Here is a 27,065-nt window from a genome sequence, read left to right as displayed (position 1 = left end):
TTTACTACATTCCATAATGACCAGTTGTGAGTGCGCTTTTGTTCAGGACAACTCTCTCATATATATATATATATATATATATATATATATATATATATATATATATATATATATATATATCACTGAAAAAAACAAAGGTTACATGGCCGTTATAGTTAGGTCCTGAATTTAATCGTACAAAACCGTAGAAATTCAGCAGTTATAGGTAGTTCAGCTAAATATAACTGGTGCTCCCATAATGCACTGCTTATGACCTCACATACTGTATCACTCATGACATGGTCAGTGAAATCACTGATGACATCCCTATGGAAAAATTAATGGGGAAAATGTGTTTTGGGACCCTCCTTTTTTCTCGGACCCCTCCTTGGACGGATCACCCCAAAACTTTCCAGGCAACAGCGGAACTGGCAAATTTGTTTGGGAACGTTTTGTGAAGATTCGTCAAGCGGTGCCAAAGATATAGGCAAGTAACTAAACGCTTTTAACATAGAAACAAAATCCTACCTATAACTACCTAGTGGGGACAGCCACTAGGTAATATATATATATATATATATATATATATATATACACACACACACACACACACAAATGTGAGCAGTCACATCCAGCGAGTCATGTTTCAGACACCATATTCATTGTTTGGGGGTTGCCACACAAATTGACTGTATTACATGGATGTATTTACCCATATCCTAGATGCTCATTTAGTCGGGCATCATTTTACACAAAAAATGGCAAGATGTACTTTAAATTAGAGGAAGGACCAGGGGACTATCATCTTCTCTGGCTTTCTTGGAAGAAGATGGTAAAATCCACAATAATGTGAACAGCACATAAGGTTCAATTATTTGCCATGTGGCACATTTTTTAAAGATGTTGAGAAATGGATAATGCTCAGCTGGATCTGTCTCAGTGGAGAAAAAAATAAATAATTTTTCCTTGGTCCAGTAAATTCCCACCTTTGCATTTCACATGTCCAGACTACGGGGGTCATTACAACCCTGGCGGACGGTGTTAAAGCAGCGGTAATACCGCAAACAGGCCGGCGGAAAAAAAAAGGGAATTATGACCGTGGCGGAAACAGCCAACAAAGACAGCCACTTTAACACTCCGACCGCCACGGCAGTACAGACAAGCAGCGCGGCGGTCACCGCCAACAGACAGGTGGGAGACAAAGTACCGCCCACAGTATTACAACAGGCCAATCCGCCACCTTTTCCGGGGCGGATTCACTGTGGATAAAAACACAGCGGAAACAGCCATTTCAATGGGAAAACGCTCACCTTAACACACTCCACGAGGAAGGAGGGCACCATGGAGCCAGAACTCCAAATACTCCCTGCAATAGTATTCCTGCTCCTCTACGATCATCAGCAACGCCGGCGCCGAAGACAACAGTGAGTACTGCACCTACGACATAGGGGAGGCAAAAGTCAGGGACACACTGTTGCCCTGTTCAGCGGTGCTTGCCATGGCGGTCTTTGCCCTGTTCAGCGGTGCTTGACTTAGCAGTTTCTGACCTGTTCAGTGGTGCTTGCCATGGCAGTCTTTGCCCTGTTCAGCGGTGCTTGACTTAGCAGTTTCTGATCTGTTCAGCGGTGCTTGCCATGGCGGTCTTTGCCCTGTTCAGCAGTGCTTGCCCTGTTCAGCGGTGCTTGCCATGGCGGTCTTTGCCCTGTTCAGTGGTGCTTGACTTAGCAGTTTCTGACCTGTGCAGCGGTGTTTGCCATGGCGGTCCCTCATTGCCCAGCGGGGCTGTGGCTGCCGGGGCCCTCCTGGGCACTGACTCTGGCGGTGGTCTCCTGACCAGTGACGATTGGGCTGCCCTCCTGGGCACTGACTCTGGCGGTGGTCTCCTGACCAGTGACGAATGGGCTGCCCTCCTGGGCACTGACTCTGGCGGTGGTCTCCTGACCAGTGACGATTGGGCTGCCCTCCTGGGCACTGACTCTGGCGGTGGTCTCCTGACCAATGATGATAGGACTGCCCTCCTGGGCACTGACTCTGGCGGTGGTCTCCTGACCAGTGACGATTGGACTTCCCTCCTGGGCACTGACTCTGGCGGGATTGGACTGCCCTCCTGGGCACTGAGTCTGGCGGTGGTCTCATGACCAGTGATGACGGGGCTGGCGGTGGCGTCCTGGGCAGCGGGGATGATGGCGGTCTTCTCCGCCGTGCTGCTCTTCCCAGACTTTGGCGCTTTCTTCTGCCCCTTCCCCACCTTGGGAGGAGTCACAGCTGACTCGACACTCCCCCGGGACCCTTGTGAGCGGCTTTGCCGGCAGGAGTCTTCCCCCTCTCCCGTCGGGCACTGTCCAACTTCTGGTGCTTCACGGGGGGGGACTGGCTGTGCTTTGGCTCTGTGTCACACTGGCTGCCCTGGTGGCCGGTGCACTCCCCATACCTCTAACAGGCACCACTGGTACCGGAGATATTTTGGCTGAGGTGCTAGTACGGGACCTATGAATTGGAGGGGGGGGTGGGAAAGAGGTCAACGTTGCTCAGGAAAAGTTTCTGACGAACACTGGGACGGGTAGCTGGAGGGGGTCTGGGAGTGGAGGAAGAGGAGGTGGTTGTAGGAGGTGTAACTTTTGATGATTTGGGTGCAGGTGCATGTTCTGGAGGCTGTCGTGAGGTGGATGGATGTTGGGTGTGTGTGTGCCCGCGTTTGTGTACTTTGGGAGGGGGTGTCACAGACACACTGGGAGAGGACACAGGGGACGTGTAAATGGTAGTGGGGGTGGTGAGTGCAGGTGAGCGGGGTGTGGTGGTGGGTGTTCTGGTGCGAGTCCTAGTGGCTGTAGTGGTAGTGCATGCAGGTGAGAGTGTAGACGACACTGGGAGGGAGGAGGGAGGAGGTAGACGACGAGGAGGGGGACACAGTGGAGGCAGTGGATGTTGCTGTGTCTGTATGTGGGTGTTGCTTGTGTGAGTGCCTGTGGGATGTGTGGTGCCTATGTTTGCCTGAGCTGTCCTTGTGTGTTGAGGTGTGTGCAGGCTGGTCTGATGGTGTGCTTGGGATAGGCAGAGGTACAGGGGATTGGGTCTGGGTGGAGACATGGACAATGGCTGCCATCAGTGCTGAGGCCAGAGATTGCAGGGTTCGATGATGGGCAGCCTGACCAGAATGAATGCCCTCCAGGAATGCATTAGTTTGTTGCAACTCCCTTTCTACACCCTGGATGGCATTCACAATGGTAGACTGCCCAACAGTGAGTGACCTGAGGAGGTCAATGGCCTCCTCACTGAGGGCAGCAGAGGTGACAGGGGCAGGGGCTGAGGTGCCTGGGGTGAAGGTGATGCCCACCCTCCTGGGTGAGCGGGCACGGGGCTAAGGCTGAGGGGCTGCTGGGAGGGCGGTGCTGGTAGGGGGGGTGGCGGCTGTACCTGTAGAAGTGCGGGGCACAGATGTTGCCGCCACCACAAGGGAGCTCCCATCGGAGGACGAGTCCGTGTCGCTGGTTGCTGATCCGGTGACCGCTGTGAAGCTCCCCTCTCCCTCCGTCCCACTGGTGTATTCTGAGTCCGTGGTGTGGCCCTCCATGGCCATGTGGGATGCAGCCCCCTCGTGCTCCGGTGCCACTGTACCTCCGCTTGATGATGCTGATGCACAAAAGAACAGGGAGAGCACAAAAAGGGGGGGGGGGACAGAAGAAAGACAGGTTGAGTGCATGGCTTACCGCTACCGTTGGCGGACAATACAGACACAGCAGCCCCCTGCACTACGCCGAGCTGTTGGGCTCTACAGATGCAGTTCCTAGGATATGGCCTACATGGCTATGGTGGACATCTGCACACATAGATGACACAGGGGCATGTATACCTGTACTTGGCACTCTACAGGGGTGGAGTGCCACATGGCCTGCATTACGGAGGGGCCTAGCCTACGGAACTCGCCCTGGCCTAGGGAAACCCACAGCCCTCCTCCCCCACCCAGACCCCTCCACTGCGCGCAAAGTCAGCAGAATGAGAACGTACTCACCCCCTTGTGTCTGCTGTGATGGCCTCATGCGCCCATCCAACTCAGGGGAGGCCACCACCAGGATCCGGAACATCAGTGGGGTCATGGTGCGACGGGCACCCCTCCCACGTTGGGAGGCCATCCCCAGCTGAGCCTCCGCCGTCTTCTTGCTCCAGCGGCGAATGTCCTCCCCTCTTTTACGGCAGTGGGTGCTCCGTCTCTGGTGGACCCCCAGGGTCCGGACATCCTTGGCGATGGCACGCCAAATATCCTTCTTCTGGTGGGCGCTGACCTACATAACATGTACAGGGAAAGAAGAGAAGTCATTACCAACTGCACCGTCGAAGTGAGTGGCCCACATCCCTACCCTTGACATGTGGCACATGCATTCACAGTCCTTCATGCTCGCAGAACTCTGCCCCCTTCCTTCTTACATCCAGCCCTCTCCACCCAGGCATAGCCCATACAACTTGCACCCTATGTACTCACCTGTTGGTCTGGAGGACCGTAGAGTAGCGTGTACTGGGGGAGGACCCCGTCCACGAGCTTCTCCAACTCCTGTGCAGTGAAGGCAGGGGCCCTTTCCCCAGACGCACGTGCCATTGTCTCTTCCAGACCGAGGTCACAGCAGCACTTGCAGTATAGGTCCTCTCCTGTCGAAGATCAGGTATTGAGTGATTGAACGGATAGAAAATGGCAGTCACGTCTGCGGCGCTGACGTCCGCGGCGGTGCGTATCATCACCGCCGGCGCACTTCGTCATTGGCTCCTGGGACCCAAAGGGTCCAATGTTAACCAATGCAGCATTGCGCCGCGGTCTTCGACCGCCTACCGCGACGGTGTACAACGCCAGCGCAGTTACCTCACATCCCATTGTCCCAGTTTAGAGGTCAGGCAGCCGCCATTTCGGGGGGCCACATGGCTTCATTTTCAACTGCCTCACACATACCTAGGCCTGGACTCAACACACATACAGACAACTTTTTGGATTTTGTTTTGTGTTCTGTGTAGCTGTGGGTACATACCTCTGAGTTGCTTGACTCTGTGGTTGCTGTTGTCCTTCCTAAGCACCGTCAGCTGGGACATGTGAGGAGATGGCGGAATCCTCCGGTGTACCGACCACTGGTGGACCTGTTGACAATGGAGGAGCGACATTTAATCATCACCTACAGGTTTGACCGTGCCACAATCCAGGAACTGTGTACCCAGTTGGAGCCAGACCTTATGTCACCAATCCGCCATCCCACAGGAATCCCCCCTCAAGTGCAGGTGCTATCAGTGCTCCATTTCTTATCAAGTGGGTCATTTCAAACAACAGTGGCCATGGCATCAGGGATGTCCCAGCCTATGTTTTCCAACGTGTTGTCCAGAGTGTTGTCTGCCCTGCTGAAACATATGAGGAGCTACATCGTTTTCCATCAGGTGGAGGATTTGGCTACTGTTAAAGGTGACTTCTATGCCCTGGGACATATCCCTAACATCATAGGTGCCATTGATGGGACCCATGTAGCTCTGGTCCCCCCCCACAGGAGTGAACAGGTGTACAGGAACCGGAAGAGTTATCATTCGATGAATGTACAGATGGTATGTTTGGCAGACCAGTATATCTCCCAGGTAAATGCTATGTTCCCTGGCTCAGTGCATGACACCTACATCCTGCGGAATAGCAGCATCCCTTATGTGATGGCTCAACTCCAGAGGCACCGGGTGTGGCTATCAGGGGACTCTGGTTACCCCAACCTGTCATGGCTATTGACCCCAGTGAGGAATCCCAGGACCAGGGCAGAGGAACGCTACAATGAGGCCCATGGGCGGACTAGGAGGGTGATCGAACGCACCTTCGGCCTCCTGAAGGCCAGGTTCAGGTGCCTCCATATGACAGGTGGATCCCTATTCTACTCACCAAGGAAGGTGTGCCAGATCATCATTGCCTGCTCTATGCTTCACAATCTTGCTTTGCGACACCAGGTGCCTTTTCTGCAGGAGGATGGTCCAGATGACGGTGTTGTGGCAGCTATGGAGCCTGTGGACAGTGATGAGGAGGAAGCAGAGGAAGAAGACATTGACAACAGGGACTCAGTCATACAGCAATATTTCCAGTGACACACAGGTGAGAACACTTTCTTGCCTAGTACAAGTACTTTCACACTTCTACCTCTATCCTGTCTGTCAATTTCAAGCAGTATTTGGTAACTGAGTTGTACATTTCCATTACGGTTTCACAGGTGTGGTTACCAACGTGTGTCATCTGCTTGCATCCTTCATGGACTTGTGATGTGTGACATAGGTATGTTGACATTACATTTTCAAACGGATTTTGTCATTGTCATAGCTAATACACATTTTCAAAATCACAGACTGACTCCAGATTGTTTTGTGCTTCAAGGGTGTTTATTGAAGTGCTAATTATTGGAGGGGGTGGTAAAATGGTGAGGGGTGATGGTGAAGGAATGTCCATGGCAGAGTCCAGTCTATTAGTCTCACAGGTGCATTGCCCATATGGGCATAGGAAGTGGAGCTGGGGCAGTTCCAATATGGACAGGGTTACAAAGTGGGACAGTGGGATGACAATCAGGATGGTCTCATTTCTTGGTGGGGGTCTTGCCATCATGCTCTGTCCTGTTCCTGGATCTCAGGGACCGCTTGCGGGTGGTTCTCCGTCTGCAGGGGGTGGGGTGCTGGTGTAGTGGTCCTGTGGCGGGGCGTCCTGTCCACTAGCGCCGGCGGAGGTGGTGGGCAGTTCATCGTCCAGGCTAGTGTCAGGGGCCCCTTGGAGTGCCACGGTGTCCCTCATGGTGTTCTGTATGTCCTTCAGCACCCCTACGATGGTGCCCAGGGCGGAGCTGATGGTTCGGAGTTCTTCCCTGAAGCCCAAATACTGTTCCTCCTGCAGGTGCTGGGTCTCCTGAAACTTGGCCAGGACCGTAGCCATCGTCTCCTGGGAGTGGTGGTATGCTCCCATGATGGAGGAGAGGGCCTTGTGGAGAGTGGGTTCCCTTGGCCTGTCCGCCCCCTGTCGCACAGCAGCCCTCCCAGTTCCCCTGTGTTCCTGGGCCTCCGTCCCCTGGACCGTGTGCCCACTACCACTGCCCCCAGGTCCCTGTTGTTGTTGGGGTGGTGGGTTATCCTGGGTTCCCTGTAGTGGTGGACACACAGCTGATTGACGTGTCCTGGGGACAGAGGTATGGGCCAGCTGGGTGGGTGCTGTAATGGTGTTTCCAGAGGGCGGAAGGTCAGTGTTGGGCTGTGCCTGTGCGAGGGGACCTGACTGTCCCGAGGCCCACGATGGTCGGAGCTGGTCATCTGGATCCAGTTGGCCAGAGCTGCTGTCATCACTGTGGGCCTCTTCTGTGGGTGGGGTAGCGATGTCTGGACCCTCCTGTCTGGTGACGTTAGGTAGTGGTCCTGCAGGGGTGTAAAAGCATGATTATTACATCTGTGTGTGTCATGGTGTGCAATGGGTGCGTGACCGTGTACCCCCTGTGTGGGGGCTTGTGTGATGATGGTTAGGGGGTGTTATGGGTATGTGCAGTGGGCATGCTTTAGTGATGATTGTCCATGCTTTGTTGTGTCATGCAGGGCTTGGTGTTGGGATGGGTGGTTTGTGGTATTAGTACATTAGTGAGGAGTTGGAGTGATAGGGGAGGGGGTGAGGGTGGGGGTGTGTGATAGCATGCAGGTAGGGTGGGGGATATGATAGTTAAGATTTGACTTACCAGTGTCCATTCCTCCACCGACTCCTCCGAGGCCCTCTGGATGCATAATGGTCAAGACCTGCTCCTCCCATGTTGTTAGTTGTGGGGGAGGAGATGGGGGCCCACCGCCAGTCCGCTGAACCGCAATGTTGTGCCTGGAGACCACGGAACGCACCTTCCCACGTAGGTCGATCCACCTCTTCCTGATGTCCTCCCGATTTCTTGGGTGCTGTCCCACTGCGTTGACCCTGTCGACTATTCTTCGCCATAGCTCCATCTTCCTTGCAATGGTGGTGTGCTGCACCTGTGATCCAAATAGCTGTGGCTCTACCGTACGATTTCCTCCACCATGACCCCGAGCTCCTCCTTTGAAAACCTGGGGTGTCTTTGGTGTGCCATGGGGTGGTGTACGTGATGTGTGGGGTGGTGTATGTGGTGATGAGTGTGGTGATGTGTAGTGGTGTGTGGTGTTTTGTGCGTGGATGTTGTGTGGGTGATGGTATTGTGTGCCTCTGTGTGGTGGGGTTGTCGATGCTGTGCTCTCTTTCTCGCCTTCGTCTATAATTTTTGGTCGTAGGGGTTTGTGGGTGATGTGGGTGTGTGTTTTATATAGTAGTGATTGTGTGGGAATGGTGTGTGTATGTGTATCAGGTGTGTGTATTTCGAATTGTCCAATGTGGCGGTGATTTGGAGATGTGTGTGTATTTTGAGCACGGCGGTGTGTACCGCCAATTGAATACCGCGGTTGAAAGACTGCCGCGTGGATTCGTGTGTCGTAATAGCATGGGCGTGTTTCTGTTGGCGTGACAGTGGAAGTTTTGTTTTCGCCAGTTTATCACTGACCTTTGGTGTGGCGGACTTGTGTGGGTGTCTGAATTTTGGCGGATCCCGAGATGTGGGTCATAATAGCTGTGGCGGAATTCCGTGGCCGCGGCGGTGTATTGGCGGTCTTCTGCACGGCGGTAAGCGGCTTTTACCGCCAATGTTGTAATGACCCCCTATATGTGCTCAAACCGGTACCATCATGACCACATTTCACCTGTCCTCAAAACACGACACTGGCTCTGGATCAAAAATGATCGCAGTTTAAAACTATGCCACGGTCAAAAAAGCATTGCATGACCATGCACCTGGATATGTCTCTAAGGTATTCCAGCCTCCCTCCCCTATCCGCAGACCAGCCAATCATATCTGTGTTGCTATAAAATCATACACATTATAACAGTTTTAAGGCAGATTGCTCCTTTTCTCTTTTCAGAAGTAAGGAATAGTGTCCTAAGAGGTCTCATGGGCTCATACACTACACAGTGGTTGTTCCATTTAATTGGCCCAACTGTATGCCAACATGAATTCTAGAAAAAAGGGATACTGTGCAATGTTGTTTTCCAATTGTTTTAAAATCTACTAGAGCATAGTACGGGAAACACAATAGCAGCAGATGCAGTAGCAATCAGTATGTGTTATTATGAGCATCAGGATGTTTTTTTATCCAAACATCCCTCTTTTCATAGCCTGTCTGACTATACAGGAGTGAGTCAGACCAATAAAAGAACAGGGTATGGCAAGGTTTGGTGCAGCAGATATTAGTGTATCTCCCAGCCCTTTGACAAAATGGATACCCCATGCAGTGTAGGGTAGGTGCAAATAAAAATGTGACTCAAAGACCTTTCCTGGTCTAAGGACAAAGAAGCAGACTGTGAGACACTCACAAACAGATATGTGATGGCTGAAAAAACATCAGAGGTGAGTACTCACTTATCAGGACTGACAGTCATTACTAGTTGTTGATGTGCATGGACAGAGGTACACATTCAGACACAGAATGTCCAGGCACCACAAAATATTGATGTTCATTATGACATATATAAATATGAAAAGGAGAATGGTGTGCATGCACATACACAGATAATCACAAGCAAGATCAATAGGCACCCCAATAAAGGATATATAACTGGAAATGTTGTTAAACTCTTCACATCATATAATTGCAAATAGGTTAGACTGAGTGGCATTGACATAAGACCTGAAGACATTACATATGACTGCAAACAATCAAGAATCCTGAGTGGGGCTATACAGTCAATCAGGACATTGTGACTAAGTAAATCGTCAGACAATGCTTTGTGGCAGAGCACACCAGCGGAAGGGTTAAAAAATGGGTTTGCTGGGTGAAGGCATCACGGAAAGAACTGAGAGATCTAGTGGATCATATGTTTTATATATTTACTTATTGAGGGTACTTATATGGAGGACATAGAACTGGTCTCAAAGAGCCAAACCAGATAGTGTAAGCAAAAAGATGCAAAGTGTATTATGTCAACGTTTCCAGGTTTCCATCTGTTTTCTGAATGACAGTAAGTCACTTATGTCTCTATTCTATTAGGGGAGTCAGCTTCCAGAGAAGGATTACTGATATTTCACATCCCTGACCATTATTAGAGGATTAGTAGTTTAGAGATGGGGTGGTTCGATCAATTTTGAAACATCTTAGAAACCTGTTAGTCATATGGAAGGTTGTATGTTCTGACCTATATAAGAAGGACCTGCTCTAGAGGGCTTTAGGGAGCCAGAGCTAGAACCTTGAATTGATATCTCCCTTGCACTGGCAACCAGTAGTCTGGTCACCCAAGTCCAGTATTAATCTCATTGCAGAGCATACTGAATAGGTAGACCTCATGAATCCACACTTTATAAAATGGGCTGTTGTCATTTAACCAAGTATGTAGATGTATTTGGTGTAACAAAAGTGTTTCCTGAAATATCTCAACCATTCTCTTCCCTCAGTCAGCCTGTGAAACCCTCCTTGAACGTCTTCAACCTGTCATTAGTAGCAACCCCACGGGCAAGTGGGAAGAGTGGGTAAGTAGTAAATGAAGGTGAGTGTAAGAAGTGAGTAAGTGGTAATGTAGCTAATGAGAAGAGCTTGGCCTCATGAAGATGAGATAGGGCAAGCATAATGTTAAAGCTGAGAAATGAAGATCACGTCTCTTTTTATTCCAAGTTATGGGCATATGGGATGCCAGATCAAAATGTTGTTTCTCACATCTGTGAATTAATCAAAAGCTATGAATGAAAAGTGTGAGTCCTTCCCAAAATTAAGTAGAACCACATTGCTCATTGCATCTCAGGAGGGTTCTTTATCTAGTACTTGCTAGTCAACCATTTTGATAAACACGATCAAAAACAACATTCTCTGGATTAGTTATGATGATGGACTTTGAATCTCTGAAGTGGCTTTTCAACTTCCACTGGGTGGCTACAAATGGCTTCAAATATTGGACTTTTAATGTCTGCCATTTTTGTTTCTAAATCCCTCATAATTAACCTGTGTTTGTATTTCTACATTTTAGCTCTCATTTGTGACTTGTCACTTGAACTTATATGGTAATGTTAAGAAATGACACATCTCCACACTTCTCTACAGTCACTAACGAGTTGCAATCAGTTAGTAAAATGCTTTTCCTGGCAAGCTGACACAGTGATCCCTTTACCCAGCTAATTTCCATATACACTGTACACCAACAGTTGAGAAGAAATCTGCAGAAGCTACAAGCTGTCACCCGGCATTCACCACTAATGCTAGAATGTACTTGCATCTAATGCATCACATCACCCAGAGAAAACAGATAACAGGACGTAGTCAGCAGATGCCTACTACACCCCAAGTAATTGGAAAATGAGCAATGAATGTAATGTGACACACTCAAAAGGCAAGGAACAGCATAGTTTATTAATTTAAAAGACCTATCCCATCTTCACGAAAAAACAAGAAACTTAGAACGCAATCCAGAAGATAAAATGGGTTCACAGTTCCTGATGATGGGCACTGAAAACTGTAATTTGGGAGAAAAGAATTGATTCACAAAAACCACAATATGAGAAGAGAAAATAAAAAGGGATAACAGTTGCTAAAACAGCGTTGTTTCTGCTAAGAAACATATTTAAAATTTAAATATAGTCATGATCACTACATCTTATAAAGCATATACTGAATTGTGGCTTCCAAATAAACATTATTAACGTTTACAGAATTAACTATCAGTCATCCACAGATACAAACAACACCACTGAAAGATGCCCATGTCAAACATATAAACTACAGATGGTGGCCAAACAAGATATTCAAGATTGTTTAATATTTTATTTCTTTGAGCAAAAAAAATCCCAGAAAATTCACTTGGGTGCACAAGTTGTAGATTTGTAAAGAAATGTTTCTAATTATTTATAAAACTGATATAGGGTGCACAAAATCTAATCTACACAATGCACCTGAAACAAGCAATGTAAAAAGAATGGACCATGATAAAAACATGTTTCCCATTTTTCCAATTAAATCAATTTAGTATTTTCTGTGAAACCATGTATAGCAAGGGTTTTACCTTTCTTTCTCATAGGACTGCAAGGGTTTCCCATAAGTACTATATCCATCTCGAAGCAGACATTCCATATCTCTGTCACCAAAGATCAGCCCAACCTTCCTGATGAGTTCCAATGGAAGTCCCGCCAGGTCCATCAAAGGTTTTCATTCATTTCCTTTCATGTACAATAGTCTATTTTTCAGGGCTGATCTACACTTTGCCTGAAATTGGGTTGTTGGTTGACTGGGGTGTGCGCCCTGGGCAAACAACACCCACAGCCCCTTGCAGGGTGATTTATAAAAAGTCACTAAATTAGCCTTTGCTTGACCCTGAGTAGCATGGCACAAATTTTCAAAGTTTTAGTTTTAAAATAGCGCCTAAAATATAAAAGGGTCAACTGCGGACATCTAGTCGCACTAGACTAGGAAAAAGTCCAAATTTAAGGCCTACCGCAATGAAGCACGGTTCAGATACACAAAGTGGATAGTGCCCGATCAGCGCTTAACGTTGCAAAGGTAGAAGTTCAGTGTGGCGAAGGCTGCAGAAGTGTCAGAGGAGGGAATGTCAGCATCAGCTAGCCGTGGAGCAAAGCAGCGGTGAAAATGTTTACTTTTGGACTTAGTCATCAAGATGAAAGTCGAAAATCTCCAGCAGGGTGAAGCAGAAGACTGTAATCGAAGACAGTTCCATGAGGTCAGATACCCCTTTGGGGAAGGACGCTGAAACAGATTTGCTGCTGTGGAGATGCACAAAGCGGGAGAAGCCACAAAGTCAATCCGTCCAGTGATGCATCTCAGGCGGATAGGCGAGCAGTTTGGTCCCAATCTTTTCCTGGTTCGCAGAGCACTTTTTGGCCAAATTTTGTCTATGTCCTCAGTTTTGGAAAATGGTCATCTTGCACATTTAGCACCACAACCAAGGGTCCGGGAGTAGATGGAAACCTCTTTGGGGTTTGGGACTCACCCATGCTGTGTTCAGGATGGTGGGAGCTGTTTATGTTCTTGTGGCTCTGACCAGAGGCCAGCAAACTAGCCTTTGAAGTTACTTCTGGAAGTCCTGGGTGCGGGTGAAGCTGCAGAGCTCAAGAACAGGGCTGGCCTCTGAAGATTCAAGGCAGGCTCCCAGCAGCAAAACAATCCTTACAGGTACAGAAGCAGTCTGGCAGAATGCCCTGCAGGTCACAGCAGCAGGGAGCCCTCTGAGAGACCTTCCGCCAGTCCAGCAGCGAACTGAAGAGTGGGTCTGAGACCCCTATTTCTATACCCTCGTGCCCTACTCCTAGAAGGTGGGAGATATTTCTACTAGGGCTCTTTGAAGTTATGCGAGTTTCCTGCTTCCCCTGTCCTGGCTCCAAGCTGTCTGCATTGACAATATAGGGTTGTTAAACCTTTTGTGAGGATACAGGACACAGCCTATTTGGGTGCAACTGGTGCTGTGCTCAGCTCTGGCCCTCCATACTGCCAGTTGATGCCATTCGGCCATTCAGGCTCTTCTAATCCCACTATTGTGTAACTGTGTGGGAAGAATTCACAAAGTATTAACTGTCAGTTACACCCAGTCATGTGACCTAAGTTAGGTTGCAGGGACAGAGGGCTATGGGAAGGAAAATGGCAACTTTCTAAAAGTGGCATTTTCAAATTTGTAATGATAAATTCAACTTTACCATTAAAGAGGATTTATCATTACAAGTACATAGGTACCAAACATGAGATATCTACCTTCTCTCATTTAGAAATTACAGCTTGTTAAATGCAATATGGACTCCCAAATGTATCCTATGGGAGGGGTATGCCTCACAGCGGTGAAAAACAAATTTGGGAATTTTTCACTGCTAGAACATGTAAAACTTAAAATTTCATGTTCTGCCTTTTAATTACACAGCGCCCTGCCCTATGGGCTACCTAGGGCTACCTAGGGCCTTACTTATATGTAATAAAAGGGAGGTTTAAGGCTTGGCAAGGGGTTGGAAATGCCAAGTAGACGTGGCAGTTGGAAGCTGTATTGGGACTCCAGTAGCAAGCCTAGGACATGTTTTAGAATGCTATATAAGTGGGTGGCAAAATAAGTGCTGCAGGCCCACTAGTAATATTTAATTTTCAGGACCTGGGTATATGGTATGCCACTCTTCATGGGACTTACAAGTAAATTAAATACGCCAATCAGGTATATGTCAATCAAACCATGTTTAGGGTAGTGAGAACAATCACCTTAGCACTGGTTAGCAGTGGTAAAGTGCACAGCGTCCTAAGGCCAACAGAAACAAAAATCCAGGAAAATGGAGCAAGCAGGCAAACAGTTTGGGAGAAGACCACCCTAAGGCTGACAGGTCTAACACTTGTGTAGATAAACTGATAGCACAGTAGTGTTCCCTCATGATGGTGCAGAGGAAATAGAAAGGCATATGTTGTCTTTCTAGAGGCTGAAGTTCACTATTCTTAATTACAGACTGGACTCCCAGACTCCAAACTGACATCACTTAAGGGCATCCCAAATGCCACAGCATGTCTTATCCAGGCCTGAAGGAATATGATAATATTACCCCCTTCCTGATAAAACACATTGACTCCCCTTGTCAGCCTGCACCATCTTCAAAACGAGTTAATCGTATACAAAGTCATCACCACCAGCATTGCTGCTTATCTTTCAGACAAGTTCATTACCTCTGGTAGTTCTGGGCACAACCCCACCCATGGCACCATCAGCTTTCATACTTCTTTTTCATCTAAGATCTAGCATCTAGGATCTGGAATAACATCCCAGTAACCATTAGGACTTCCCCAACACTGCTCCAATTTAGGAAAGAATTGTACATGCACCACTGTAAAAACACTACATCAGAGTTTATTAACAGTCCACACAACATCCACCTCCTATCACTTGTTGACTTTTGGCTTGTCTTTGGCCCTGTACAACTCTCTGCTACTTTTTGGCTAGGTTTGCGCTATAGAAATACAACATACAGCCATACTTGGATACATTTTATTATGCAAATTATTATTACTATGCAAATTTATAAAGCGCATGGCTACCCCAAAGGGGTTTCCCCTCGTTAGTACAACAGAAAGTACTAAAGTAGAGGAATTTGAAAAGCCACATCTCTAGGAGTTTCTTAGACTTACTCCAGTATTGGAACTTTCATAGATTCACATGCTTGAATCATTCCCCGTCGTCGATATGGGAGTCCCCAGTGTATTATAATAGCAATGTTATGATGACTAAAGTGTAAACAGGCTTAAAGCCTATCACATTAGACGTCTATCCTTGTCTTTTTGAGGAAAAAAGACCCAAACCAGATTTCAGCCAATCAGGCTGCCCTTCCCTCTAGAACACTCCTGTGCTCCAGTGCCTCAGATGTTCTACTGCACGTCGTGCTAGGGAGTCTCCACTGAGCTCTGCTCAGTCACATCTTTCTGGAATTTATTCTGGTATTTTTCTCCTCAAGAAATTGCTGTTTCTAGTCAGGGCTTTTCTCTAGACTGTTTTACACTCAATGTCTGTGATTTTCTGACAAGGAGAGGAAGAGTCTCTTCAGGGCCTGCAAGACATGTGGAAAGAAGAGGCTTCACTTTGAGGAACACCACAAAGACTGCAGATATTGCCTTTTTCCACAACATTCTGCTAAGGATTGTAAGGTATGCAGAACCTTTTGTAACATGACCCTTAAAGGCAGAGAGTGCAGGCTCCTTATTTGGCTCCAGCAACTGAAAACAAAGAAAGATCCTGTTTCTGGTTCGGACAGTGAGGACTCCTCTATACCCTCCAGACAGGCTCAAAAAGGGACAGATCACCTCAAACTGGTCATATGGAGGACCAACCCAAAAAAGCTGCTAAAAAGACCAATCATGTCTCTTACAAGACACACAGCTCTTCAAGTTCTTCTCACAAAAGTGCTGTATCCTCACACAGAGAAAGGAGAGAATGTTCTGTCTCCTCAGCACATAGTAAAAAAGAGTCTTCTGAGTCTCCTCTGCCACCTCCAATGTCTAAACATTCTTTCAAAAAGCCTTCTGTCAAACCGTATCGTCGAAGAGATCGCCGACGACTATGACGAAACCTGTCTGCACAGCATTGTCAACAGCATCTACAACGATGACGGTTTATACAGTATGCTCTTCTTCCAATGTCCACACAACTACACTACAATGCTGTCGCCAAAGGCCTCCTCCGTCAGATCGTTGACGCTAAAGATATTGGTTACCTCATCTCCATCGACAGTTCCAACGATAAAACCATTGTCAACAATGACATCCTTACTGTCGACGACTGCTCCATCGATGAGACTCACAATCGTCATCACCGTCAACAACGACAGCATCGACGATATCGTCGACGGGCCCGTCAACGATGCCATTGACGGCGGATATTATAGAAAAAACAAAAAAGTTAAAATCCCTGACGTCGTCGCACACATCCTCTAGTAAAGCTTCACCTCTAATTCCTGCTCATCTTTTAGAGGGTGATGAAACGGATGAGGAAGGGCCATTTAGAGCGGCCCTTAGTCCATCTGAGCTACATATAAAGTGTCATGATTTGAGAGACAATAACCAATATGACCCTCAATCCTTTTATTCTCCTAATGATCAATATTGTACCAGGAACAGATGTTTCCCATGCCAGGGTCACTTATTTCAGACCTCCAATTAATGTTAGCAGACTATAGGAAAAGATTTCCACCAGTTGAATTGGAAGACCAGCAGACAATTATACCTTCACCAGTAACAACTCTTTACACACCCGTTAGACCATGGGTATTACCATTAGATGTGCTTCCACACACACCTCTTTCTGTTCCACCACAAGACTCGTTAACTTCCGACAATGACAGGGAAGAGGGGGAATTGACAGTTCATATTAAGGAATGGGATAACTATCAGATACCTTCACCATCTTCCCCTTCCCCGATCCCTGTAGACACTCCACCAGAAGACATTGGTGGATTTCACAGTTTGTTGGAACGGGCAGAGAAGCGATTTGCACTACCTATGCCTACGAAGCAGATGGACTGCTTTCTCTATGACTTTAAGGAGCCCTTTCAAAAAAGCGCAAGATCGATGCCCATAGTAGACTTCATATGAAGCAAGGGTATTAAAGTAATGCAAAATCCCATCACTGTTACCCCTGTCTTGCCCCGCCTCGATAAGAAATATAAGGCGCCCGACGACGCCCCCGCATGCCTGATTGGACATCCCAAGCCAGGGACAGAAACAATGGGGTTTTATTCATGTTTCTTTCTTGTCCAGAAGAAATGGAAAGATTGGCGTCCAGTCCTGGATCTCAGAGACCTGAATACTTACCTCAAAAGGCAGTCATTCCGCATGATTATGTAACAGGATATCCTTTCCCTTCTCATTCCAGGAGATTGTATGGCAACCCTAGATCTTCAGGATGCATACTTCCATGTTCCTATACATCAATCCCACAGAAGATTCCTCAGATTCGTAGTAGCCGGAGAGCATTTCCAGTTCAATATACTTCCTTTCAGCCTCAAATCGGCCCCCAGAATTTTCATGAAGTGCCTGGCTCTAGTAGCGGCTTTCCTCAGAAGGCACAAACTTCAAGTCTTTCCATATCTGGACGACTGGCTCATCAAGGCAAGGTCCAGATCATAGGCTCAAAGAGCGACAAAAGCCTGCATAGACCTGTTTGGGAAGCTAAGCCTAACTATCAATCACAGCAAATCAGCTTTCCAACCCCTGAAAATAAGGACTTACCTGGGTGCAGTTCTAGACACATCCAGCTCCAAGGCAGCTCCTACAAAAAAAAGGCAGAATAAACTATTTGTTTTAGCCAGTCTTGTTGAAAAAAGAAGGTCTGTTTCAGTTTGCCTCTTCAAGTCCCTACTGGGAATGATTTCTTCCTGCATCCCACTTATACCATTCTGTCAGCTCAGAATGTGTCCACTTCAAGAGCAGCTGGACAATCAGTGGATAAAGTCCAAGGGATCTTTCGACGACGTTATCAAAGTTCCAAAACCAATGAGATCCCATCTGTCTTGGTGGACCCAAGCATCTCATCTATCAGTAGGTCTTTTTTTTCTTCTGCTGCCAGCCCCATGGGTGATCACAACAGATGCGTCCCTGGAATGTTGGGGAGCCTTCCTTCAGGAGTTAACAGTTAAAGGCAAGAGGGATTCTCATCAGAAAGTCTACCATATCAATTATCTCAAACTGAAAGCAGTTCACTTAGCGCTTCGAGCCTTTTTACCAAAGATAAAAAATTCATACGTACAGACAACACCACAACGATGCACTATCTCAGCAAACAGGGAGGAACCAGATCTCTGCTCTCATCTCGAGAATCTCAACGTATCTGGAACTGGTCCATCCAACAGGGAGTGCATCTTCGAGCAGAACACGTACCAGGCACTCTGAACGTTATTGCGGATTCTCTCAGCAGGCAGAAAACATCCAATCACGAATGGGAGCTAAATCAAAATGTGCTGGATCACATTTTCTCTTAGTGGGGCAAACCAAACCTCGATCTTTTTGCCACTCCCCAGAATGCAAAATGCCTATTTTATGCAAGTCACTATCACCATCCAGGCTCTTGGGGGAATGCGTTTTCAAAAGCCTGGTCAAGGATTTATGCTTACGCTTTTCCTCCCATTCCCCTCATTCCGAGAGTCCTGGCCAAAATCAAGAACGAGAACTGCAAGATTCTTCTGGTAGCCCCAGCATGGCCTCGTAAGCATTGGTTTACGGAGTTACTTCTCCTGTCAGAGAGCCTCAGCATACCTCTGCCAGTGATATCTCACCTGTTAACAATGAGCGACAGTCAACTTCTCCACCCAGATCCAGCATCACTTCATTTGACTGCCTGGCTCCTGAACACCATGAATTCAAACATTTGAACATTCCTTCCGACTGTAGAGTCATTCTTGCCAGAGTGGCAGCTAATAGCACCATTAAATCATATCGACTTAAATGGAGAAGATTTTGCATATGATGCCACCAGAGTAAGTGCTACCTTATCTCCTTCTTATAGCCAGACAAGGTTTAGCAAATTCTTCAGTTAGGGTCCACTTAGCTGCTATTTCGCCTTATAGGTGATCAGGAAACTCACCATCCTTGTGGTTGACAAGATTTATCAAGCAGTTTCTTGAAGGACTTTTTTTTCGTTCTTTCCCGCCGGTCAGACAACCACCGCCATCCTGGCAGCTCAATATAGTTTTGTCTCAATTGTTGAAACATCCATTTGAGCCCATTCACAGTGCAGACTTAAAATTCTTGTCATGGAAGGTTGCACTTCTTCTTGCCCTGACCTAAGCTAGAAGAGTTAGTGAAATTCAAGCTTTCACGGTCCAAAGCCCTTTCTTGCAGTTTAAAGACGAAGTAGTAATTCTGCAAACAAATAAAAAATTTATACCCAGAGTTCCTTCGGAGTTTCATATCAATCAGCCAGTTATTCTAAAGTTGTATTTTCCAAATCCGTTAATGCCAGCGGAAAGGTCCCTTAATTCCCTGGAAGTCAAAAGATGTCTTAAGTTTTATCTGGACAGGACGAGAAGTTTTAAAAAATCAAATAAATTATTTGTGTCATTCAGTGCCCCTAGGAAAAGACAACCGATTTCTAAACAAGGAATTACTAGATGGCTATCTGGTTCTATTGACTTTTGTCACAAAGCTGCAGGAAAGCCCCTGCGTGGAACATCGCATGCACACTCCACTAGAGCTGCTGCAGCATCTGCTGCGCTCTTCACTGAGGTGCCCATACAGGACCTTTGCAGGGCAGCTACCCGGAGGTGTATGCACACTTTCACAAAGCACTATTGCCTGGAAGAATCATCACAAGGAGATGTGGCAGTGGGGCAAGCGGTGCTGTGGCATCTGTTCCAGTAACAGTGAGCTGTACTATTCACCTTTTTTCCTCCTACCCAGTATAATGATCATCACATTGTATGATAATTAAGTTTTCTTTCCTTCACAATAAACTGGTTGTTGTTTAGCACTGTGTAATGATTCTTTTGTTTCCATACTCATTTAAAGCTTTCTTTTCTATTCATGGAATTGCATCTTTCAATTGAAATAAAGTGTTCATCATACAATGTGCTTCACTACTGCTTGCTACTCTGATTCAAGCATGTGAATCTATGAAAGTTCAAATACTGGAGTTAGAAAACTACTTACTTACTTGTAACTGTAGTTCTCCAGTATTGGAATCCTTCATAGATTCACATGTGAACCTCCCTCCTCCCCTGAGAGGCTCACCGTTACAGGCTATGTACCCCAACTTCTTCAGCACTCCTGCTGTGGGAAAATATGAGGCACTGGAGCTTCTCACAGGAGTGTTCTAGAGGGAAGGGCAGCCTAATTGGCTGAAATCTGCTTTGGGTCTTTTTTCCTCAAAAAGAGAAGGATAGACTACTAATGTGATAGGCTTTAAGCCTGTATACACTTTAGTTATCATAACATTGCTATTATAATATACCGGGGACTCCCATCTCAACGATGGGGGAGGATTCAAACATGTGAATCTATGAAAGATTCCAATACTAGAGAATTACAGTTACAGATAAGTAACTAATTTTCTTATCTAAAGATATGTAGGACCTAAGAGAGGCAGGCAAAGAATTCCACAGTTTAGGACCCAGATAAGAGAATAAACGACCACTTTGCCTCACTGTGAAAGCCTAGGGCATATGTACATACAAAACATTGTTTTAATTTTTTGTTTGTTTGAAGCATCACTGCCTTGTGTTAGTTTTTCTCTCCTGAACATCAAAATGTTTCTATCAACTTACTGTACAAAAATGCTTTATATTTCAGATTGGTGCTGCTTTTGCTTCTAAAATAAGTCTTTCTGCAACTGGATTTTTCAAGTAAGGAACACCACCATTTTTTCCTCTTTTTTAGGTCTAGCGTTACCCCAAACCTTTTTATTTTCCTGAGCTATGGATCTATTTATATTTGCACATAAGGAAGTTTAGCCAGACTTCTTTCTCCATTAGACTGTTTGGTGTCATTCACATACTGTATTTCTTCTTCCTGCTACAACGTACAGCATAGGGCAGCAGGTCATCCATTGTCTTACTTCATTGTGATTAAAAGCATTTTGTTCTTTCAGAAGAAGCACATCCAGACACAAGTAGTTCCCTTCATTACCTGGAAGTACTATGACAGTGTGTGCCTTTTGAGACCAAAAGCTATTTTTCCTTTCAGCCAATTTGTTTATATTATAGTTGTGGGGGTCACGCAGATCCACCATCGATAAAGTTGACAAAAAAGCCCTGATAAAGTCAAAAGGTGTCAACAAACTCTAGACCTGTTGACTTTGCCAGTGCTTCATTTAATAATGCAACTTAGTGTAGTAATTAGAATGTATGGTAGAGAGGGATCATGCATAATCCCTTTTTATTTAAGAAAGGATAATGAGGTAAGCAGTGCTTTGAGGCCTTAACTTTTAATGGCTGTGCTATACCGGTTTCTTATTCATGTACTTTGCATTCTCCATTCTCTGCACTTGTTGCCAGTGATGTGTAGTTAGTGGTCTGCCTCCCAGTGATCAAAAGGGATGTACAGAATAGGAAATCTAATCTAACATTAACTGTATAGTATGTGTCACAAGCAAAAAATAGTTCTCATTGCATACAGTCTAATGGTTGCAATTCTGTCCACCTTGGAAGGATGAAAGGGTTTAGTTCACTTTGCCGCAGTATTAACCTGTTGCCTTCAAGCTACACAGAGGTTTCTATATTACATGGTCAACCTATAGAGGTCTCTTACCGGCTAAAGACTTTAATCCATTTGTATTCATTAAAGACTACAACAGGCTCCTTAGATTTTCTACTGTTCCCATTAGTTTTTTTTTTTTTAAGTATTTGGCAGTGTGGTGTAAACCTTGGGGTACCAAACTGTTTCTTATGTTTAGTCAGCTGTTGTCTTGTGGTGTGACCTCTGACAAAATATTTACTTTTGCAACCAATGATGAAAAGTAACAGTAGCCTCCCTGCATTTTTTGTGTGCTGTATTTAAATAATGGCATAAAGTAGTAGAGAAGGAAAGAGATGAGACAATACGAGTGTTGAACTGAAAATAATTAAATAAATGAGAATGAAATGAGAAAGCATAGATTAAAGCATATTACAAAAGGAGTAGTGAAGAATAACTGAACGTAGAGTGTAGAGTTAAAAAAATATAAAATATGAAAATAAGGTAGCATAGGAAAATATAGTATCAAGAATAAAATACAATTGTAATGAAGAGAGCACTTTGTAGTGGGAATGAAAAGAGTATTGCAGTGTACAATCAAGGCAAACAGAATAATCCAATATGTGTGAAGTAGAAAAGAGCAAAAAGAGCAAAGAATGCATTAGAATAGAAAACACTGGAATGAAGCAATAAAGTTTAGAACATATTAAACATGGGTAAAACAGAGCACAATAAAGATGCAGTGAGTAAAAATAAGAAATACAAAATAAAAGTTTAGTTGACTAAGCAGACAAGAAAAGTGGAGAATCCTAACATAGAGTAGAAAAGAAGAGAGTACTCGACTTTAGAAAATATTAAGCCGAACAGTGTAGATTAAAAAGGTTTGAGTAGAAGAGATAAGAAAAGGGACAGAACAGGACCCGAAATGTAGCAAATGGTATTTTGTTTTCTAAGTATAAAATTTATACTATATATATATATACTATATAATTTAGAATGGAATCGAGTAGAAATGGTGTATTGTAAGGTAGAAGGTAATAGAATAAATGCAATGAAATAGAATGCATACACATTATGCAAAGTGAAAAATAACGTGGACGAGAATAACAGAAGGGTAGAACACAACAAACAATAAGAAAGCAGAAAGGGTTAAAGAGAATAGACATGGAAGACAGAGTAGAAAAATATGAGTGTTGTAAAATACAGAGGAATAAAATAGGACAAGGGGATTCGTATGATACAGATTAGCATATGAAAGAGCAGATTGTAAGTGGAGATATAGTAGAAAGGACTATAATTAGTCAGAACTAAGTTGTGTAGTTTTGGCAAGAATAGCACAGTCAATAGTGAGTAAAATACATGAAAGTAGAACTGAGTTACAGAGTAAAACAAATAAAACAGAACTAAATAGACTAGCACAAATTAGTAAAGAGCAAAAAAGGAAAAAACACAATGAAAAAGAAATGGAATAAACTAGGCCAGATATATATTGCAGTCTAGAATAGTGCTGTCTAAAAATAGAAACAATAAATACAAATAATATATCATAGAATATAATAAAACGGAGTAGACTTGCTTAGTACAGAGCACGAAAAAAGTAATAGAAAATAATAGGATAACGCAAGTTTGAGAAGATAAAACAGAGGGAAATACGGTCAACTTGGAACTTACAATGCAGAGCAATGAATGTGTACGAATATACTGATATATACATATTAAATATATATCTATATTATAGATATATTATATATATTTTATACATATAGATATATATATTTGATTTGTAGATTTGTAAAATATACCGTTTTTGTTACACACACTGACACATATGAATATTATGGCCCTCAATACAACTTTGGAGGGCGGCAACCGCCGCCCGCCAAGTTGTAACCGCCACGCGGCCGCCAATGCAACCGCACTTCCGCGGTGGCCATTTCAACATCCCCGCTGGGCCGGCGGGGATGTCGGCCGCAACAGGGGAGCAGGCTCCAAATGGAGCCGGCGGTGTTGCGGCGGTGCGACGGGTGCAGTTGCACCCGTCGCGCTTTTCACTGTCTGCTCTCCAGACAGTGAAAAGCTCCATGGGGCCGTGGGAGGGGGCCACACGACTCCCCTTTCCGCCAGCCTTTTCATGGCTGTTCCTACCGCCATGAAAAGGCTGGCGGGAGGGGGACTCGTAATCCCCTGGGCAGCGCTGCCCTGGAGGATTACAACCTCTGGGACCAACGTGGCGGTAAACCGCCGGTCCCGGCGGTGCGACCGCTGCGCTTCCGCCGCAGTCGTAATCCCAAGGATTGCACCACCAACCTGTTGGCGGTGCAACCGTCGAAACAACCCTGGCGAGCTTTGACTGCCAGCGTTGTAATGAGGGCCTATATCTCCATATATATATTGTATCTTAAATGTTGCTGTCTTGCCTCCCTGGGCAACCCATTGATGCATTCATTGACTCCCCATGCAGGTTCTGCTGAGTATGAACCAACATATGGAGACCCTATGTATTGCTTCACTATATGTAACACTATGCTCAAACAATAATTGTTCAATATGATTAGTATTATTCACAATATTATTGTATATTTCTGCAGGCTTTGCAAGATGTAATACTCTCTTTTCTGGGAAAGAGATTGTTCAGAAGGATTAATATGATTCACAGTGATACTGTGACAATATTTCATGTAATAAATTCTTCAAATCCTTCCCTAGTCATGCCCTAGTGGGCTTATAGATTGAACCACCGACCACATTTAAGAGGCAATATATATGGAGATAGAATAGTCATCTGCATCAGTATGTGTAACAAACGAATATATTTTACAAATCAGATTCACAAATGGTGCCTTAAAAAACGATATGTAAGTATCACACAGAATATATGGGAATAGAATATTCATATGACTGGGCATATGGTGCCTGGGGATTTCTGGATCAAAATGTATATATTTATATATTACTCAATGGCGGTTGCCAATCAGTAGTTAATTTAGGTCAGCATTTCGATAGGAAATGCATTTTTTTGTGTTGTTAATTACTTTGTACATTTTAATGAATCACTCCAAAACTTTCCAGAAAAATGCTCATTCGTGCCTAGCTTGTGCATGGAAAGTTTCAGGGTGATCTGTTAAGCAGGGGATGAGAAAAAAGGAGGGGGTCCCAAAATGCAAAATCCCTATGCAGTTTCCACAGACTTTTTTAAGAGGAGCTACCACAAAAACTGCTTAATGGAATTACACCAAATTTAGCAAGAAGCTAGATTTTGGTCCGCAGATTGTGCTTTTTTATGATTTGGTGTAAATCCGTTCAGTATATGTGAGAAATTAAGGTTTAAAAATATTTGTATATCTGAACAGTTGGGTCCGAGGGACTCCCGCAATAGTCATGTGGGAGTGCCAATTCAAAAATAGAACATCTTTATTGGCCCAGGGAGCTTTTTTTTAACATTTGGCCATCTCACTCCCAGGGTAGTCTGACTCCATTGGGAATAAACACTCTGACTGGCTGCCAGCGACATGAGAAGAATGTTGCTGACAGCCATTACAGGATTCTGGGACATAGTCCCCTGTCCTGAATTTATAAAAGTTATATCAGATGTACACTGCCCCCTAGAACACATGAGAGGTACCCAGAGGGACCCCACCCAACTGGGGCCAAAATTGAAGAAAAAAATAGCAAATTTTGCCATGATCATCCAGGGGGAGCTCCTGCAGGATCGCTAAAAAAAAAAAATAAAAAAAAAAGAACGGCGGCCGTGGGCTGCATTCTTTATTTAAGGGGTGGGTGCATGCCCCCATGCATGAGCCTTAAAAAGGCTCTGGGGAACCTATCCTCCAGCTGCGGATTGTTAATTAAAAGGGAGAGGGGGCAAGCAGCCACCTTCCCTAAGCCTTTAACCCCTTAGCTGCTGGGCCTTTCCCCCATCAGTGCTGAGCCCTTTTTTGGCTATTTGGGGTAGTTCGCGCTTAGGGCTTCATAACTTTTTGTCCACATAAGCTAACCACGCCAAATTTGCGTCCTTTTTTTCCAACATCCTAGGGATTCTAATGGTACCCAGAGTTGGTGGTTTCCCCTGGAGGAGACCAAGAAAATAGCCAAAATACAGTGAAAATTTTGTTTTTTCCAAAAAAATGGGAAAAAAGGGCTGCCGAAGAAGGCTTGTGATTTTTTCCCTGAAAATGCCATCAACCAAGGGTTTCTGGTGCTGAAATCACTATCTTCCCACCTTTCAGGAACGGGCAGACTTGAATCAGAAAACCGAATTTTTCAACACAAATTTGGCATTTTACTGGGACATACCCCATTTCTACTATATTTGGTGCTTTCAGCCTCCTTCCAGTTAGTGACAGGAATGGGTGTGAAACCAATGCTGGATCCCGGAATGCTAAACATTTCTGAAAACTAGACAAAATTCTGAATTCAGCAAGGGGTCATTTGTGTAGATCCTACAAGGTTTTCCTACAGAAAATAACAGCTGAAATAAAAAAATATTGAAATTGAGCTGAAAACAACAGCCATTTTTCTTTATGTTTTACTCTGTAACTTTTTCCTGCGATGTCAGATTTCTGAAAGCAATATACCGTTTTGTCTGCTGGACTCTTCTGGTTGCGGGGATATAAAGGGCTTGTAGGTTCATCAAGAACCCTAGGTACCCAGAGCCAATAAATAAGCTGCACCCTGCAGTTGGTTTTCATTCTATACTGGGTATACAGCAATTCATTTGCTGAAATATGAAGAGTGAAAAAGAGGTATCAAGAAAACCTTTGCATTTCCAAAATGGGATCAAGATAAGGTTTTGAGGAGCAGTGGTTATTTGCACATCGCTGAATTCCGAGGTGCCCATACTAGCATGTGAATTGCAGGGCATTTCTCAAATAGACGTCTTTTTTACACACTCTCTTATATTTGGAAGGAAAAAATGTAGAGAAAGATAAGGGGCAATAACACTTGTTTTGCTATTCTGTGTTCCCCCAAGTCTCCCGATAAAAATGATACCTCACTTGTGTGGGTAGGCCTAGTGCCCGCGACAGGAAATGCCCCAAAACACAACATGGACACATCCTATTTTTTTTATAGAAAACACAGCTGTTTTTTCCAAAGTGCCTACCTGTAGATTTTGGCCTCTAGCTCAGCCGGCACATAGGGAAACCTACCAAACCTGTGCATTTCTGAAAACTAGAGACCTAGGGGAATCCAAGGAGGGGTGACTTGCGGGGCTCGGACCAGGTTCTGTTACCCAGAATCCTTTGCAAACCTCAAAAAGTGGCTAAAAAAACAAGTTTTCCTCACATTTCGGTGACAGAAAGTTCTGGAATCTGAGAGGAGCCACAAATTTCCTTCCACCCGGCGTTCCCCCAAGTCTCCCGATAAAAATGATACCTCACTTGTGTGGGTAGGCCTAGCGC

General features: G+C 45.2%; 1 protein-coding gene across 3 annotated transcripts in view; it reads left to right on the top strand.

The window, feature by feature from the left end:
• The window catches only part of LOC138285750 (aldehyde oxidase 1-like), a 388,242-nt gene that overhangs the window by 290,728 nt on the left and 70,449 nt on the right, over window positions 1-27,065 (top strand). For all 3 annotated transcript variants that reach the window (XM_069226090.1, XM_069226089.1, XM_069226088.1), the window contains exons 29-30: window positions 10,446-10,520; window positions 20,785-20,837. In XM_069226090.1, the coding sequence (XP_069082191.1) occupies window positions 10,446-10,520; window positions 20,785-20,837 (128 nt within the window). The remainder of the gene's footprint in view (window positions 1-10,445; window positions 10,521-20,784; window positions 20,838-27,065) is intronic.

The sequence above is a fragment of the Pleurodeles waltl genome, chromosome 3_1, assembly GCF_031143425.1.
Source record: "Pleurodeles waltl isolate 20211129_DDA chromosome 3_1, aPleWal1.hap1.20221129, whole genome shotgun sequence".
Lineage (NCBI taxonomy): Eukaryota > Metazoa > Chordata > Amphibia > Caudata > Salamandridae > Pleurodeles > Pleurodeles waltl.
The sequence above is the reverse complement of the archived record's forward strand: the minus strand, read 5'-3'. Positions and strand labels throughout refer to the sequence as shown.